Source organism: Staurois parvus, unplaced genomic scaffold (assembly GCF_062004578.1).
Source record: "Staurois parvus isolate SC_StPar_1 unplaced genomic scaffold, SC_StPar_1.0 ptg001518l, whole genome shotgun sequence".
Classification (NCBI taxonomy): domain Eukaryota; kingdom Metazoa; phylum Chordata; class Amphibia; order Anura; family Ranidae; genus Staurois; species Staurois parvus.
The window spans coordinates 460,560-477,429 of NW_028319314.1; the positions used below are offsets into that span (position 1 = coordinate 460,560).

Consider the following 16,870-nt stretch of genomic DNA (forward strand, 5'->3'; position numbering starts at 1 on the left):
GGAACATTCAACATAGCAAGTGCTGTGTGACTTCTCTCATGAGGGTCACATACACTCTGCTAATCCTTTGAGTGATTCTTGGTGGAGGCACATGGTGTTAGCATTGATTTTGTGATCATTGAAGAAGCTGTTTCACTGAAGATTTTTATTTCATTTATTTTTATTTTATTTCAAGCTCACCAGAGGATTCTGCTGTTGGTGCAATGAACTATCACATTATTAGTATATGAATGTTTTCGACTGCTGGTTATTTATTTACCACTCCATGTACTAGTCCGTATTGAAGCGCTAAACTTATATATTATAGATGCCTTCAGTCACCACTAAACATGGAGTTTGTAAGGTTAACTGCTTTACAAACTCCATGCCTATTGGATGCTTGCATCATTAATGTGTTCATATTGATTTTTGTATTTGACCTACTGTATGGCAATTGTTGTATTATTATCATTTACTTCTTCATAGTTCTTAAAATTTTGGAAACACCAGTGGAAAAGAAAATGATACCCCTGGCTCGACTGTTAGTCATGCCAGTATTGCTGGTAGTTTCATCTTCAGGCTTGGCAGACTGCTTCAGTGTAAAAGATGGAGGATCTTCTTTTCAGCAACTGGCCCTAACAATCTTGGAAAGAATACAAAATGTAGACCAAAGGGAGATGGTGACAGAGAAACTGGTAATATATATTGTATATATTCAGCTCTGAAATGATGATAAATTAACCAGCGCATGCACAAATGTTAACGTACAAATACACAAAATATTGAAGGTACCGCATGTATTCCCGTGGTTACAGTGCCTATTCCCAGCTGCAAACTGGTTTATACTTTATGGTCACAATTCCAGTGCCAGCATATGACTACTACAATCAACTTTTAAGCCCCCTTTCATACAGACATTCCTTTTTTCTGTTTTTCATCCATCCTTTGATGGATGAAAAACAAACTTCAATGTATCTCTATGGAAAAATGGAATGGATGATCATCCATTTAAGTCCACTTCCTTCAACATACAATTTTTGGAATGGATAAAAGTCCTATTTTTGTTCCATGAAAAAAAAACAGAACAGATGAAAAACGGATGTAAACGGACAAACAGTCAATTTTTGCATCGGTTTTTGCATTGGTGGATGTAAAAAAAAACTGATGTAAAAACTGATGTAAACTGATGAAGAACTGGTTTGTTTTTTCTTTGAAAAAAACATGACAGAACTAATGAAAAAAAAAAACAGAATACCTGTGTGAAAGAAGCCTAACTTTTCCAAGTAAAGTTGTATGCATTGTAGATGGCCTAAAATAACCTCACATCAGGCTTCACATTACCTGGATTTATCTCTTTTTGTTTGCTTCTGTATTTCTTATATTCCACACTTCTGTTTTTTTTTTCTTTATCTCATAAAGACACCAAGAAAAAACTCATAGTGACAAAGGTGCCAAGAAAGTGGTCTTCAGGGCTTCAGACTAACAGTCGAGCCAGGGGTATCATTTTTCTTTTCCACTACTTTCAACTCGTGCTGGCCACCCTGGGCCTCTTTTTAATAATAATCAGAGATGCATTAGTATCTCTGGCACTGAGTGATGACAGAGTCCTTAGATTGTTCTTTGAGAAACACTGGCCTAATGCAATTAAGACATCATACCCAGCCAGTGCATGACTTAGCATGTCCACTTAAAAATCTTGTGCTAAGAATCACTTCTTTAACTTCACGTACATGCTTTTTTTCTTCTTTATAGTATCTTACATATAGAAATACATTCCACCAGCAATGCCTCCATCCTCCAGATGAAACTGGCACTTTGCCCATTCATGGCAAAGGGACAGGTTATTTTAAGTACATCCTCTTCCCCAAAATTATACCTTTTCTAGTCTTTGTTAAAAGCTTTGTTGGAGCCCTTAATTTTTTTTATTTATGTGCATTTGTTTAAAAAAATAGGCACAAACAATTACATACATACATACAATACTCGCCACGCAGGGCATCACAAAAAGAAAATATAAAAAAGAAAAAAAACACAGCTATCATAATAACAACCACAGCCATAACATTACTTAATCTATAACTGACCATCAAAACATAGCGCCTATAAATAAAGAAATACCATGTTTCCCCATACATAGACATCAATACTTTAAAACAAAAAATAGGCCTAGTTCCATACAGGAGACATAAACTCAAGCCATTTTGACCAAATGGCATCAAACTTACTCACTGAGTTTCTTTAAAAAATATGTATTGTTTTCAAAGGAAATAAGCTTGTTGATCAAATCCAGTCAGATAAAGTAGGAGGATATTGGGAGGTCCACTTAAGGTCAATTTGTCTACAGACCACAAAAAGTGCCCGCAGAATACTAGTCACCATAGAGGATGTGTAGATAAAAGAATCTACGTAGCCCAGTAAACCTGTAAGTAGTTCAACAGGAATATTCACATCCAGAAGCCCATTAAGTGTACCAACCACTTCCGTCCAATATCTCTGGAGTTTGGAGCATCGCCACAAATGGTGTATAAGAGAACCAGGGTTACCACATCTAGCACAGGCTGGGTCAGATTTCAAACCTATGGTGTGAAGAATTTCAGGGGTTCTATACACCCTATGAAGAATAAAAATCTGTTTTAATCTGTGTAATGGGGAAAGAGAAACAAAAGGGAGAAATCGAAGGATCTCCCTCCATACCTCCTTCAAGATAGGGCCGATGCCCTGTTCCCACCCTGCCCTGGACCGTACAGGAAACTTCAATAAAAATTCTCTAATAGATCAGTGTACATGTCGGAAATCGGTCCCCTAGCTGACGTTGCTTGAACTATTCTGTCCAGAGCCCTTAAATATACCTTGTACTTCCAGGTTTGGGGGAACCTCTGACCTTCTCTTCTTACTCTCTACTCAGTATGATTACCCAACGGCCAGACAAAGCATTGTCATGTAGAAGCAGACCTTCACTCAGAAATGAAAGTACCACCCCCCTCCACCCCCCAACAGATTTGCAGGGTTTTTGGGGGGGTTGTTTTTTGTTTTGGGGGGGTACCTTTTTTTGACAGGTACCCACTCCCACTTCCTCAGTCCTTACCTAGACAAGGATGATGTCAGTTTAGTCTGCTCCTGAGACAAGTCCCATATCACGTGAGGCTGCCGTACTAATCTTAAAGCTCTGCACAGTCTTGTGCATGCGCAGTTGGGAGCCAGCTGTGAGCTTTAAGGAAGTCTGGCTCCCACATCCAAAATAGTGGTGCCAGGGAATCTGAAGTAAGGAGAAGAATCCGTTCTGCGGAAGACTGCGTTCAACTCCATAGGCTGGTAAGTACCTGTTTGTTAAAAGTCAGAACCTACAGTATTTTTGGCTGCTGGCTTTTAATTGACATGGATCTTACACAAGTATTTAACACAGGGCTCCAGCAGGCAAACGGGGTGGCAGGGAAGCACAGAGAATGTATTAGTAGGTGGAGGGGGTGGACTGTCAAGAGAACCTGTTACTTTGCTCTGAATGTCTTGAGCAAGTCTACATTCTTTACATAATATACCGCAATGAGAAGATGTTCTGTTTACAGCCTGTAAAGACTCTTGCAAATTATATTGGGGGGTGATCTACTGAAAAATGAAACATCTGGCGCACCTCTGCATAGAAACCAGCTTTTAGGTTTTACCATCAAGGCTTAATTGAACAACCTGAATTTGGAAGCTGATTGGTTACTATGCACAGCTGCACCAGATTCTGAGTTCTCCAGTTTTAACAAATCTCCTCCATTGGGTCTGATTTACTGAAGAAATAGAGGCTGTCCCAAAGCTGTGTTCACTTAAATCAACCAATCATATGCTAACAAAAATTCATTTTTTTCCATTTCACTATCACAAAATGTACAAAATAAATAGCCTGTTTGTAGATATTTTATTTACCCAATGTATGAACATGTGCATGCAAACCTGACTTTTTATTTTATACTGTATATAGACAAAACAACAAGGTTCTAAAATTACATGATTTTTTAGACCCAGGCTTGGATTTACATTTTCCTTTTTTCTTTCTTCTCATCCTAGGCTGTAGAGATGCTGTCTTTGCCTGTATCAAGTTGGCACTATATAATAACTGTTACTTTGACCAAGTTAAACAAATTTAAGGAAGATAGTAGTGCTTCCTTTGACTGGTTGTGCTCTTTGTCATCAATACTGCCATTCACTACATGTGTACCGGCGCATATATCACTACTGCTGGGATATCTTCTTATTCATGAGTCAGGACACCGTCTGAGCCAAGCACTTAAAGTTGCCAGTGATGTTGCCAGGGCTGACTCTTCTCAGGTAAAAAAAAACATACCTTAATTACTTTGATATACAGTTGCAAGAAAAAGTATGTGAACCCCTTGGGATTACGTGGAGTTTTGCATGAATTGGGCATAAAATGTGCTCTGAACGTCATCTAAGTCACAACAATAGAAGAACACAGTCTGCTGAACATAATACTACACAAACATTAGATGTTGCCATGGTTTAATTGCACATAACATATAAACATTCACAGTGCAGGGAGGAAAAAGTATGTGAGGCCCTAGCTTAATGACTTCTCCCAGAGCTAATTGGAGCCAGGAGTGAGCCAACCTTGACTCCAATCAGTGTGATGATATTGGATGTGTTGCTGACAGCTGTCCTGCCCTTATTTTTTTAATCTGATAAATATAAAATATTGCATATGTATCATATTTAGATTTGTTTTTTAGCCAGAACAACGATTCAACTGACTCTGCTAATGGGAAAAGATTATGTGCTGCAGTTGAATGACAGTCTTAATAGTCCGTGAAATGTCTGTACTCTCCCTTTACAAATTGTGCACTTGCCAGTACTTTAATGTTACACAACATCGAAAGCAAATATACAAGCGCATAAATATATAAATCTGCTTTCTTTGCGCAATATAGTACAACTAGTGGTTCACAAAAAAAGAAAATTCTGGTGCTGAAACTGATACCGAAAATTCAGAATGCACGTGGCTGAAAATAGAAACCAAAATGTCTGCGTATGTGGTGGTGGAGAGGCTCAAAAATGTTTTTTTTTTATTTTTTTAACATAAATGTGTATTTTATTTATTTTTTTAACTTATAATGATATTGCTATCACATAGGGGACCAATAGTCCCCTATGTGATAGCATACGAGTGACAGGTCTTCTTTGTAGGGGGAGGGCAGTGTGTGCAAGGAGGTGGCAGGAGAGGAACAGTGTATACAGTGAGGGAGCAGATTGTACACTCAGGCTCCCTCACTGGCTGCTCCTATGTCACTGCCGGTTTTTAAATGTACCTACCCGCTTTTTTTTCCCTTCACTATAGCTCCAAGAATGATCTGTCATTCTCCCATCCGCTAAAGGAAACTAAGGGGTGGGGTCACTGGGTAATGTTACTGAGTGACCCCACCCCTTAGGTTCCCTTAGCGGCTATGAGAATGACAGCTTCTCGAAGCTATACTGAAGAAAAAAAAAAAGCCAGTAATTACATTTAAAAACAATACTGGTTTTTAAATGTAATTACCGGCTCTTTTTTTCCCTTCACTATAGCTCTGAGAAGGAGCTGTCATTCTCACCGCTGCTAAGGGAAACTAAGGGGTGGGGTCACTCAGTAACATTACCCCGCCGCTTAGTTTCCTTTCGTGGAGGAGAGAATGACAGCTCATTCTCAGAGCTATAGTAAAGGGGAAATAAAAGCCGGTAATTACATTTAAAAACTGGCAGTGACATTTAGTGGTATCTCACTAAATACACTGCTCCTCTCCTGTCATTCTCCACTGCCCCCCCTCCCCATATGCAATACATACAGGCACCTGTATTGGCTAAAATTTTCCTATCGACAAAATGCCGATATGACTATTTTCGGCTAATATGTTTCGGCTGCCGAAATTTCGGTGCATCCCTGGGTACAACAAAATAAACTGGAAAGTGAAACAAATTAAACCCAGCTATTCATACAAATACATATATTTAAGAACATTCTCAATAAAAATTGTGTGTTCAATATATGTAGGCAAAAATCTAAATCGGTCCAAACACACACTACTTGTATCTGTCTGCAGTTCTTCTGACGAATGGTGCTGTTTATAGTACTCACAGGATCCCTACCAGGTCTTCCCTTAAGTTCACATTTGTGCAAGTTTGCTTGGGCATGGCAGCCTATTCATTTGAATGGTTCCCACACCCCCTAATATGCTGCGAGTTGAGATGCGTGGGGGTGCAATTAAGAATGAATGGCAGCTCTGTGTGTCTCTATAGAGCAGCGCAATTTGGCTGCGGGTGGTTGTGGGTGCGGGAACAGCTGCGATTCCCGAACCCGCACCCATCAGCTCAAGTGTGAACCTAGCTTTCCAGGACTTACAGAATTACTAAGGCCTTCAATACTCACATAGTTCTTTCTGGGGTTTCTAAGATTCTCAGGGCCTCCAGTTTTTACAGGATACCTGCTGGGTCTTCCAGGACTGGTGATGTGTCTTATCACCAGTGCCCCCAGAGCTATAATACTTGTCTGTGTATTACTGACCCGAATTTACCTGACTACTTTATTGCCTGTCACTAGCCTGGACCAGATTACTTTCTTGCTTGCTATCTGCCTGGACCTGACTACTCGCTCACCTGCCAAGACTTTTGTGTAACCTGATCACTCTCGTCTGCAGCCCTGTAAACAGTCTCCGCACCATAGCCTTTCTGTTCCAGCCTTGGTGGGGTGATCCTGAGGGCCGATACCAATCTGCAGCAAAGACAACAGTGACCACTAGGTGAAGACCAATTGCTACTTTTAGAGTGCTTCTTCTCCTCTTTCTCTACTTTTCCCTACTAGCTAAGACTTTTGCTAACGGGTGCACCAGAATAGATCCCTTCAGGGGAAGCCTTGAAGCTGAATGTCCAGGTTTCCTGTCACCTAAAATAGTTGGTTTAGGCCAAGCTGGACTAAACAAACAATTCCATTACTAAAGGATTTGGCAGTGCTTGCTGTATCATAATGTAGTAGCATAAGCTATGTAGAGTATTATTATTATTATACAGTATTTATAAAGCGCCAATAGTTCGCTCAGCGCTGTACATTACAAAGGGGGACAGAACATGTGACAGAACAATACCAATACAATGCAAAACATGAGGGGATTGAGGGCCCTGCTCTTTGGAGCTTACAATCTAGGAGGGAGGGGATAGTGGTACAGGAGGAAATAGCTGTGGGGGATGGAGTGGTAGGAAGAGTGGAGGAGGTCGGTCAAGTTATCAGGGGGTGGGGTAGGCTTCCCTGAAGAGATGGGTTTTCAGGGTGCGCCTAAAGGAGAGGAGAGTATGTGATAATCTGATGGGTTGGGGCAGGGAGTTCCAGAGGATGGGTGACACCCTGGAGAAGTCCTGGAGGCGGGCATGGGAGGAGGAGACCAGGGAACTAGAGAGAAGGAGGTCTTGTAAAGAGCGGAGTGTGCGTGCTGGGCGGAACTTGGATATTAGGTCAGTGATGTAGTTCGGGCAGTATGGTGAACAGCTTTGTACGTCAATGTTAGGATTTTGAATTTGATCCGTTGCGCAATCGGAAGCCAGTGGAGGGATTGGCAGAGGGGGGTGGCGGAAACGGAGCGGTTGGAAAGGTGAATGAGTCTGGCAGCCGTATTCAGGATCGACTGAAGCGGGGATAGCCAGCGGCGAGGCAGGCCAGTGAGGAGGGAGTTGCAGTAGTCGAGTCGTGATACGATGAGGGAGTGGATGAGCTGTTTAGTGGTTTCTGGGGTTAGGAACGCGCGTATTTTGGCGATGTTGCGGAGGTGGAGTCTGCACGAGTTTGTTAAAGATTGGTATGCAGCTCTGTGATCTGCAGCAGTACAGGTGATGTCTCATCTTTTGCTGGAACAAAATTTACTCAGCCTAAATGCTTCTCTTCCATTCAGGAGAAGCGTTGTTTTTTAATCAGTAATAAAGAGTACAAAGCTTCCTCTGATTAGCTGATATGAAGAGGCTAGCAGAAGGCTTTACGATCTCCACCTCAGCCAATCAGCTCTAGGGCTGCTGGAAATATGTATTTACATGAATTACTGGGTGTATACTTGTTTTCACTAAGCACTTTATCTTGCTGCACCTTATTGCACCATATTCTATATTTTGATGATGCAGGTGGGGGTAAAGATTATAAGCTTCAGGGACTTGATAGCCTAGGTACACCACTGCTTGGGGAGCTATTGATTTGAATCATGTGTGTGAAAATTGCATGTGTTATTTTCTCCCTGTGACTTGAAAATCCACTAGCACCTATTCTGTGTTCATAAGCAAATGAGTCACAATTGTCAGCAGACACAATTCCCACTCAGCATTTATGTTATTGTTTTCCTCCCAGGGACTGCATTTTCACACACATTGAGTGAAGCAATGGACAGTGGAAAATTACATGCAGTTAAAAGACAGAGGGGAGGATATGGGGATAAAACACACTTTCATTATATTAATTAGACAGATGACCTAGCTGCTGAATATTTAGGGATGAGATGGGACCCAAAATGCGCCTAGTTGCTTAGCAACATGTTTTACCATCTCCTGAGTGGTCCACTTATGTCTGAACCTAATGATTCGTCCTGTGCACTTATCCAGCTGTTGGATGATTCAGGGCTTGCAAGTGTTTGCAGTTTACCCTTTCTCAGCCATGGCTAGCTCTGGCTTGCTGGAATGCATACTGTGGGTTTTCAGGCTAAACACAACTCCCTGTCTTAGTTTTGATGACACTATCCTTTTCTTGCACACCTCTGTTGGTGAATATGGTGACAATGATTTTCTGGCTTCAAATGGAGAAAAAACCTGTTCCTGTTTCCTATAGCAAACAATAAATTTCTCAATAGAATTGGGCACTTCTAAACTAATCAAGGAAGAGCCTTTGTAAAGCAGAAGGAATCTGAATGTCCCACTTCCGTTAAAATCCCAGAATAAGAAGTTTTTTCCTAATATTAAGATAGTGGACGGAGCCATTCAGATTATTTTATTTATGCCCGTGGGGCAGCTGTGCATCCATAATCCTTGGTGTACAGCACATATAGAATATATCGAATTCAATTATCCCCTTCCTGCCCAGGCCAATTTTCAGCTTTCAGCACTGTCGCACTTTGATTGACAATTGCACTGTCATGCAGCACTGCACCCATATGAAATTTTTATCATTTGTTTCACACAAATAGAGCTTTCTTTTCGTGGTATGTACTCGCCGCTGGTTGTTTTATTTTTTTGCGCTATAAACAAAAAAAAGCAAACATTTTGGAAAAAAAAATTTTTCTTTCTATTATATTTTACAAACAGGTAATTTTTCTCAACTGATATACGTTGATGAGGCTGCACTGATAGGTAGCACTGACTTGCACTGATAGGCGGCACTGATGAGCTGGCATTGATATGCAACAATGATGGGCACTGATAGGCGGCACTGATGAGCTGGACCTGGCTCTAATATGCAACAATGATGGGCACTGATAGGTGGCACTGATGGGTGGCACTGACTGATTGCACTGACTGGCTGCACTGCTGGTCACTGACTGGCGGCACTGCTAGGCAGCACTGATGGGTGGCACTGATGGGTGGCACTGCTGGGCACTGATGGGTGGCACTGCTAGGCACTGATTTGCTCAGGTGGGTGGCACTGCTGGACACTTGTGGTTGGTGTGACGAGCACGGCGTCAGACCCCAGACCTTCTCACCAAACTCGTGACCGAAGGACTAGCCAATTTAAAACCACGATGTCACGTGCGTAACAATGCCACGCCCAGCTGCACCTTGCACAACGATTTTCCAGCTAATTGGACCACAATCAATGTACCTGCAGCCTGGGAGCGTTTGTTACTGGGTCAGGTTAATTACGCAATTAACCCTTCACACTGCCACCACCTCCTTTTTATACAGAGGAAACTCAGCAATACACCAGGGTGATTGGTTAACCGTCAGTATCCCGCTATCTCTACAGACTGGTTATACAGAGGGTTAAATACTCATAGTAGCGCTTTTCAGCGGCAGGGATTCGTAAGTTACATTCAGGAGCTATAGAAACAGTTCAACACTTTTAGAAAGTAAGATTTATTACCAAAAGGTTAAAAGGGTGCAGTAAAAATATTTACAGAAAGAAGATGTAACATATATATATATATATATATATATATATATATATATATATAAATATACAGAGCACAACAGCACAGCAAACAGATAACAGAAAGAAGTTTAGGTAAATAAGTACTTGCCAAATAAATGCTGGGGGTTAAGCAGTTTCAAGTCTGATGAGCTAAAAAGAGATTTCTGGTCTCACACTCGGTTTCGTTGTTGCAGCTAGATTCTCCTTTGCTTTCTGTCCGATAGATGTTATATCGAAGACGGTCCTCACTTCTCTGACTACACCCAAAGCATAACAGCTTCTTTTTCTACACCACATCAACTGGTATCTTCACTATCTTATTTGGCAAGAGGATTGTTTAAACAGCTACACTGAACGCATTCCTGAGGGAGGGGCGGAATGAGGGGATACAGAAGACTTCTTAATACAGTGAGAGCCTGTGCCTGGCTCTTGTATGTACGATACTACACCCCCCCCCCCTCAGGTGATGGCATATGAGTTTAAGAGCAATACCAAAATGTAGAAGTTTGGGGTAAAATGGAGAACCGCACCTCTCCCTGTGGGCATGATTGTGACAGTCGGCACTGCTGGGCACAGATGGGCGGCACTGGTGGGTGGCACTGCTGGGCACTGATCATCAGGGCACTGATCATCAGTGCCCTGATAATCGGTACCAATCCCTCCGCTGACAATTGCCAGTTATCGGCAGTACTTTCCTCACGAGTGAGGAAAGTGCAGCCGATAACCGGCAACTGCATTTACCGGTGATCTGCTGTGTCATTGGACACTGCTGATCACGTGGTAAAAGACCGCTGTGATTGGCCTTTTACCACCTCACATGATCAGCTGTGTCCACAGGAGGGCACGTTCTGGGAGGACGTCATATGAATCATAAACTGATGGGTTGTGGTGGGCTAAAGAAAACCACAAAACCCTCTACTAAACCAATACAAAGAACTGCAGAGTTGTCCTAAAACAGAATGTATATGCATGTCTCACTTTATAACATATCCCCAAAATAAAGGGTTTATTCCTGTTATTAGTATAGTGGGTGAAGCATGCAAATCATTGCTTTTGTGTCCCCTTGGCCAACTCTGCAACCAGAAAGGCTGGTTTTAGTGGGGCTTATTGTTCCTTTGTAGCCCACTTCATCACAACCAGTCTAGTTATAAGTTTAGTATATTGAATAATAAATTGGAAAATTGACAACAAAACTGTCCTTACAATTTAGTCATAAATCCCAGTGTCGCCATGTTGCATTAATTTTATGTATGTTTGCTCTGGGACAAGGATTCAGCAGTGCAACAGCTATTTTACTGTTGAGACAATTAACACTTTGGTCAGGACTATTTAACAAAATGTATAGAGTGCAGGGGCCAAGATAACTAACATACAAAACAAAATATAGAGTGCAGAATCCAAGATGAGCCCACCTGTTCACATCAGATTCCCCTCTTACATTATGAATCCCCATCAGAATTCTCCTTACCTTACATCAGAGTCACACTCTTAGTCAGGGTCCCCAGAATCACCCCTGCCTTACATCAGGGCCCCCAGAGCCCCCTTCTTTACATCAGAACCCCATAGTCACCCCCACTTTACATCAGGGTTCCCAGAGCACCTCTCCTTATATCAGGGTCCCAGGAACACCCCTTTTACATCAAGATTCTCTGGGCCTTCCTCTATACATCGTGATCCTCAGAGTTCCCCCTCTACACCTGGGTCCTCAAAGCCCCCTCCTTACATTGGAGTCCCCAGTGACACCCCCTTACATCAAGGTCCCCAGAGCCCCCCTCTTTGCATCAGGGTCCCCAGACACCCCCCCCTTTACATCGGGGTCTCCAGAGCCCTCTTCTTTACATCAGTGTCTTAAGAGCTCCCTCTCCTTACATCAGTGTCTCCAAAGCCCCTTTCCTTATTTAGGATCCCCTGAGTCATCCCCACTTTACATTAGTGTCCCCAGAGCCCACTCCTTACATAGAGCACCACCTGGTGTCGGAGAGCAGCAGTTCATCTACGTCGTGGACCGGCAGCTACACAGTGTTCAGCTCTTCAGGGCCCAGGCAAAGGTCCTCCCCCCAAGGCGGGAAGCGCCCTGCAAGCCAATGGCAATACAGGAGTGCAGAAAAACGGTTAGAGGGACAGGCTCCGACTGCTCCTGCTGTGCTCGGTCACCGTGCAGCCTGGTGGTTATAGGGATCTTTGTGTCAGCCTCAGCCTAAGCCGGACAGCGTAGCCATTTAAAATGGCATGTGTGGATCAACTCGTGCTTGCTGCATCTGCATTATTACATTGCTACACTTTGCAGCTGACTGCTCTGCTGTGCTACTTGTCACTGGTGCCACATGCAGCCAGCAGCAGAGCAGGGACACCCTGCAGTTGATTTTTATGAGGATGGTCTGAGGAAATGTTGAACCAACTCTGACCACCCTATCTATGCCCCAGGTGTAACCTACACCGCAGCCTTATTTAAAAAAAAAAATTAAAAAATTAAAAAATTGTAAATTTTAGCTGTGTTGGTAATCAGCAGCCAAATATAGATACCACTCTTTCCTATGTGTTTCAAAGACACAATCACTTTTAAGAAATGTTTGTTCTTTTAAATTATACATGATATGGCTAGCATTTAACAATCTACACATCCTCTTTTTTCATGTTTTTTTTATTTTCTTCATTAGTAGTGCAGTACTCTGGGTTTCTAATTTATTATGCTTAATTCTAGGTTCCTTACTTGGTGCCAGTTTTGATGTTTAGACTTGGACACCCATTGGAGCCTAAGCTATTGCGAGAAATTTTGTACACTCTTCCTACGCTGGGGACACACAAGGTGACTATGTCATTACTGTTTATATGTTTTTTATTAGGTATAGTTGATCCATCTGCACCACGTCCCTGATTGAGTATTCCAAAACGAAGAAAAAGTATATGGGACTATAAAGGTGCTATATTTCCCTCAGGATAGTACACTCAAACACACAGATATAAAAATATTAAATTTTATTACAAAAATTATATAAAAACAAAAATCATCTTTCCATAAAAACAATTAATAATATCATAACCCTTCAGTACAGTAGACCCCAATCCAACTTCCTTATTTAAAGAGATGATATAGAAGGACTATAATCTTGGTAGACATGTAGAGATTTAGGAAAGTGATAAATACAAATGCGTTTCACCAGATGGGCTTCTTCAGGGGTTCAAAAAGAGGGAGAAGCACTATACTGATGGTTCTCTGCATTACATGATCGAGCCAAAAAAGGAAGCTCAATGAGACAAATAAGACGGGGCAGTGGGCACCCCAAAGGAGTCGCGCATAAATATTGGATGGTGGTGTGGTGGGAAGGAGTCCCCTTTAAAAACTGGAGATAATCACCAAAATAGGATGTCCAAGTCATTAAACTAAATAGCTCTCTGATGGAGTGGCAAGATGATCATCTCATGAGTGGCAAGATCTTAAAAACTTGATTGGTCGATTGAGTACTTTTAGCAGCTTTTCATATATGGAATATATGAAAACAATCCCCGGATGGTTGAATTGGGAATCCTACTGCAGGTCATGGAACATATCTCAATCTATCATGACTCTGGCTCGACCCCAAGACTAAGATAGGTCAGGACATAAACATAATGCTTTCTGAGTCTGGAGTGTGAATAAGTACTCTTTATGCATTTCCTAGTTAAAAACAGAGGTGTATCTGAGGTACCTTTGGTAAAATTTTTTTTTGTATAAACACACCTTGCAGCAAGGTAAATGAACCACCTTGTACATTTGTTCATAGCTTAATATAGTATTGCCCTGTTTTGAAGTTGGGGCTTTAAGGAAATTATCTTCTCCAAGCAGGATATGGCTCTAAACCTGTAGGTAATTAGAGCCTTCGCTCAGTGGAAGAGTTGGTTTGATAATATATTTGGCAATGCCTCTATCCAGGACAGGGCCTTTGTGAGTGGAGGAGATTCCCTTCCTGCGAAATAAACCAGTAACCTAAGCAAAGTAATTAGGAACAGAGGAGCTACTGGACCTAGCATACTGTATAACAATAACCACAAGTAGATACACAGCAGCATGGAAGGAATACAAACTTTATATAATAAAATATTAGTAATAATATATACAAACATAAAACACTGCAAATTAACCTGATAGGAGTCCTGTTGGAATTGCGCACATATATCTGGGTATATACAGTTATTTAGCAAAGATACCTCTGGATGAAAGTTGCAGCAACTCCAGTTGCAAGGGCCACTGAGAGATTATTATTATTATACAGGATTTATATAACACCAACAATTTGCACAGCACTTTACAATATAAGGGAGACAGTACAATTACAATACATTTCAGTGCAGAAGGAATAGGAGGGCCCTGCTTGTGGAGCTTACAATCTAAAGGAAGGAGGAGGTGGTACAAAAGGTGACAGCTGTAGGCGATGTTTGATGGAGGTGGCTCAAGCACAGTTCTTAGGTGGAGGTAGGGTAGGCTTCCTTGAATAAGTGAGTTTTCAAAGATCGCCTAAAGGCAGACAGGGTGAGGGCTGACCAGACATACTGCAGTAGGGAGTTTCAGAGGATGGGAGAGACTCTGGAGAAGTCTTGGAGGCGAGTGTGGGAGGAGGTGACGAGGGAGCTAGAGAGCAAGATGTCTTGAAAGGCGCAGATTTTGGAAATGTTCCAGAGGTTGAGGTTTCAGGATTTAGCCAGTGATTGGATGTGGGGCCCAAAGGAGAGGTCAAAGTCTAAGATTACACCTTGCTCCCTGGCATGAGGGGAAGGAGCAATGGTTGTGCTGTTGATCTTAATGGTATATTCATGAGTGGAGGATCAGGGAGGAGGAAATATTACAAGCTCGGTTTTGGTAAGATTGAGTTTAAGGTAGTGGTGTGACATACATGCTGATATGTCACTTAGTAAATTTGTGATACGTGAGGAGATTAAGGGGGTGAGCTGGGGAGTGGAGAGATAGATCTGGGTGTCATCAGCATAGAGGTGGTATAGGAAGTCATGAGAGGTTATAAATTGGCCCAGGGAGGAGGTGTAGAGAGAGAAAAGGAGGGGCCCAAGGACAGAGCCTTTGGGTACCCCAACGGAAAGAGGGAGAGGAGTGGAGGAGGAGTTGTATGTGACACTGAAAGTGTGCTTAGAAGGGTAAGAGGAGAGAGCAGAGTCACGGAGGCCAATGGAGTGAAGTTTACTGAGGAGGAGCAGGTGGTCGACTGTGTCAAAGGCAGCGGAAAGATCTAAGAGTATGATGTGGAGTAATGGCCATTGATTTTAGCAGTTAGCAGGTCGTTGGTGAGTTTTAGTAGGACAGTTTCAGTGGAATGTTGTGGGCTGAAACCAGACTGTAGAGGATCAAGAAGGTTGTTGGTGAGGTAGCAGTTCATACGGCTGTGAACAAGGCACTCGAGAAGCTTTGGAGGCAAACGACAGCAGGGAGATAGGTCTTAAGTTATTCAAACAGGTGGGGTCCAGCGAGGGTTTTTTAAGTATGGGGGTGACATGTTTGAGCAGGGAGGGAAAGGTGCCCATGGAGAGTGAGAGGGGGAAGATGTAGGTTAGAGAGTTTAGTATAAAGCAGGAAGGAGGCTGCAATAATTGTGAGGGGACAGGTGGTGAAGTCAGCCTTGGAAAGGAGTTGGGTAACTTCCTTGGTGGTAACTGGGTCGAAGGAGGAGAGTGTTGAGCGTAGTGTTGGGCCTGGTATGTTGGTTGGAGGAGGAAGCTTGACAATGGAGATCTCATCACGAATTGTGTTGATCTTGTTCTTGAAATGAGTGGCAATGACTCAGCACTTAAAAGAGTGATTGACTAATAGATAATGAGAAAGGGTATCAGCTATGTATGTAGCTAAATTTGTACAATAGGTATTTGAAAAGTAGAAAAGGTTGGTATCCTGCATTTACATAAAGTGGTTCATTATCAGGCAACTCAGTCTAAATTTTATTTAAGTAGTCCCACTAAGGAGGTGATTCAGGATCACTAGGAAGATCTAGAGCAGGCTAGTCCTGCCATTTTGACCAGATTTATAGAAATTTTGAGCATACCCCCTGTGCTGGTATGAGTTGATTGAGGTTTTTCTGTAATCAAATGTAAGTGGCTTGTGATACAGCCATTTTTGGGCAACTTATGTCCAGGCAATAAATATTATTCTAGTGTGGGAATTTGTTCTGAGACTTTGTTTTCAGGCAGTATGCCTGAAGATATCTATCTTGAGATTGGCTGGTAAGGAGATGGAGAACAGTGAATGAATTGCTTGAGTATCTTTCCAATACTTAAGGTTTTAGCTATCTCCACAACAATTCCTGTTCCTTGTCACTGTCACATCACATCTTGGGAAGATGGGAAACATTGTACGTCTCCATTTAAATATTTTTAGCAGGGTATGGTAAACGCTATGAAAAATAAATACATAAACCTTTGAGATGGAGATAAGGAACTGAAGGGATTGGTCTCCAAAGTATCCATACATTTATCTACTGAGAGAGTCCAAGTCCCTTCTCCATTCTGCCTCAAAAGTGATGGTCAGGCTGGGTTGACAAGCTGTGAGTAAAGCTTCATGGATCTTGGCAATTAAGCCCTTTTCTGGATTCTCCCACTTAAACAACCATTAAAATGAACAGTAAGCAAGTGTTGAAAAGAGTGGGTATTTGGGTGTGCAACATGTACCTCAACTGTAAGTATAGAAAAAAGGGATTGTCTGAGCAGGGGGAACTCTGTATGTGTTGATGGTATGTAATTGCGCAGAAAGTTGTCTTTTCAGGTATTGGAGGATATTGACATAAAGGTGATCAGATG

At 42.1% G+C, this 16,870-nt stretch overlaps 1 protein-coding gene across 1 annotated transcript in view; it reads left to right on the plus strand.

Annotated features, from left to right (window-relative positions):
• FOCAD (focadhesin) overlaps positions 1–16,870 on the plus strand; it is a gene marked incomplete at its 3' end in the record, with an annotated part of 239,052 nt that overhangs the window by 108,501 nt on the left and 113,681 nt on the right. The window contains exons 10-12 of the mRNA XM_089662672.1: positions 466–674; positions 4,030–4,290; positions 12,798–12,902. Of these exons, the coding sequence (XP_089518798.1) occupies positions 466–674; positions 4,030–4,290; positions 12,798–12,902 (575 nt within the window). The remainder of the gene's footprint in view (positions 1–465; positions 675–4,029; positions 4,291–12,797; positions 12,903–16,870) is intronic.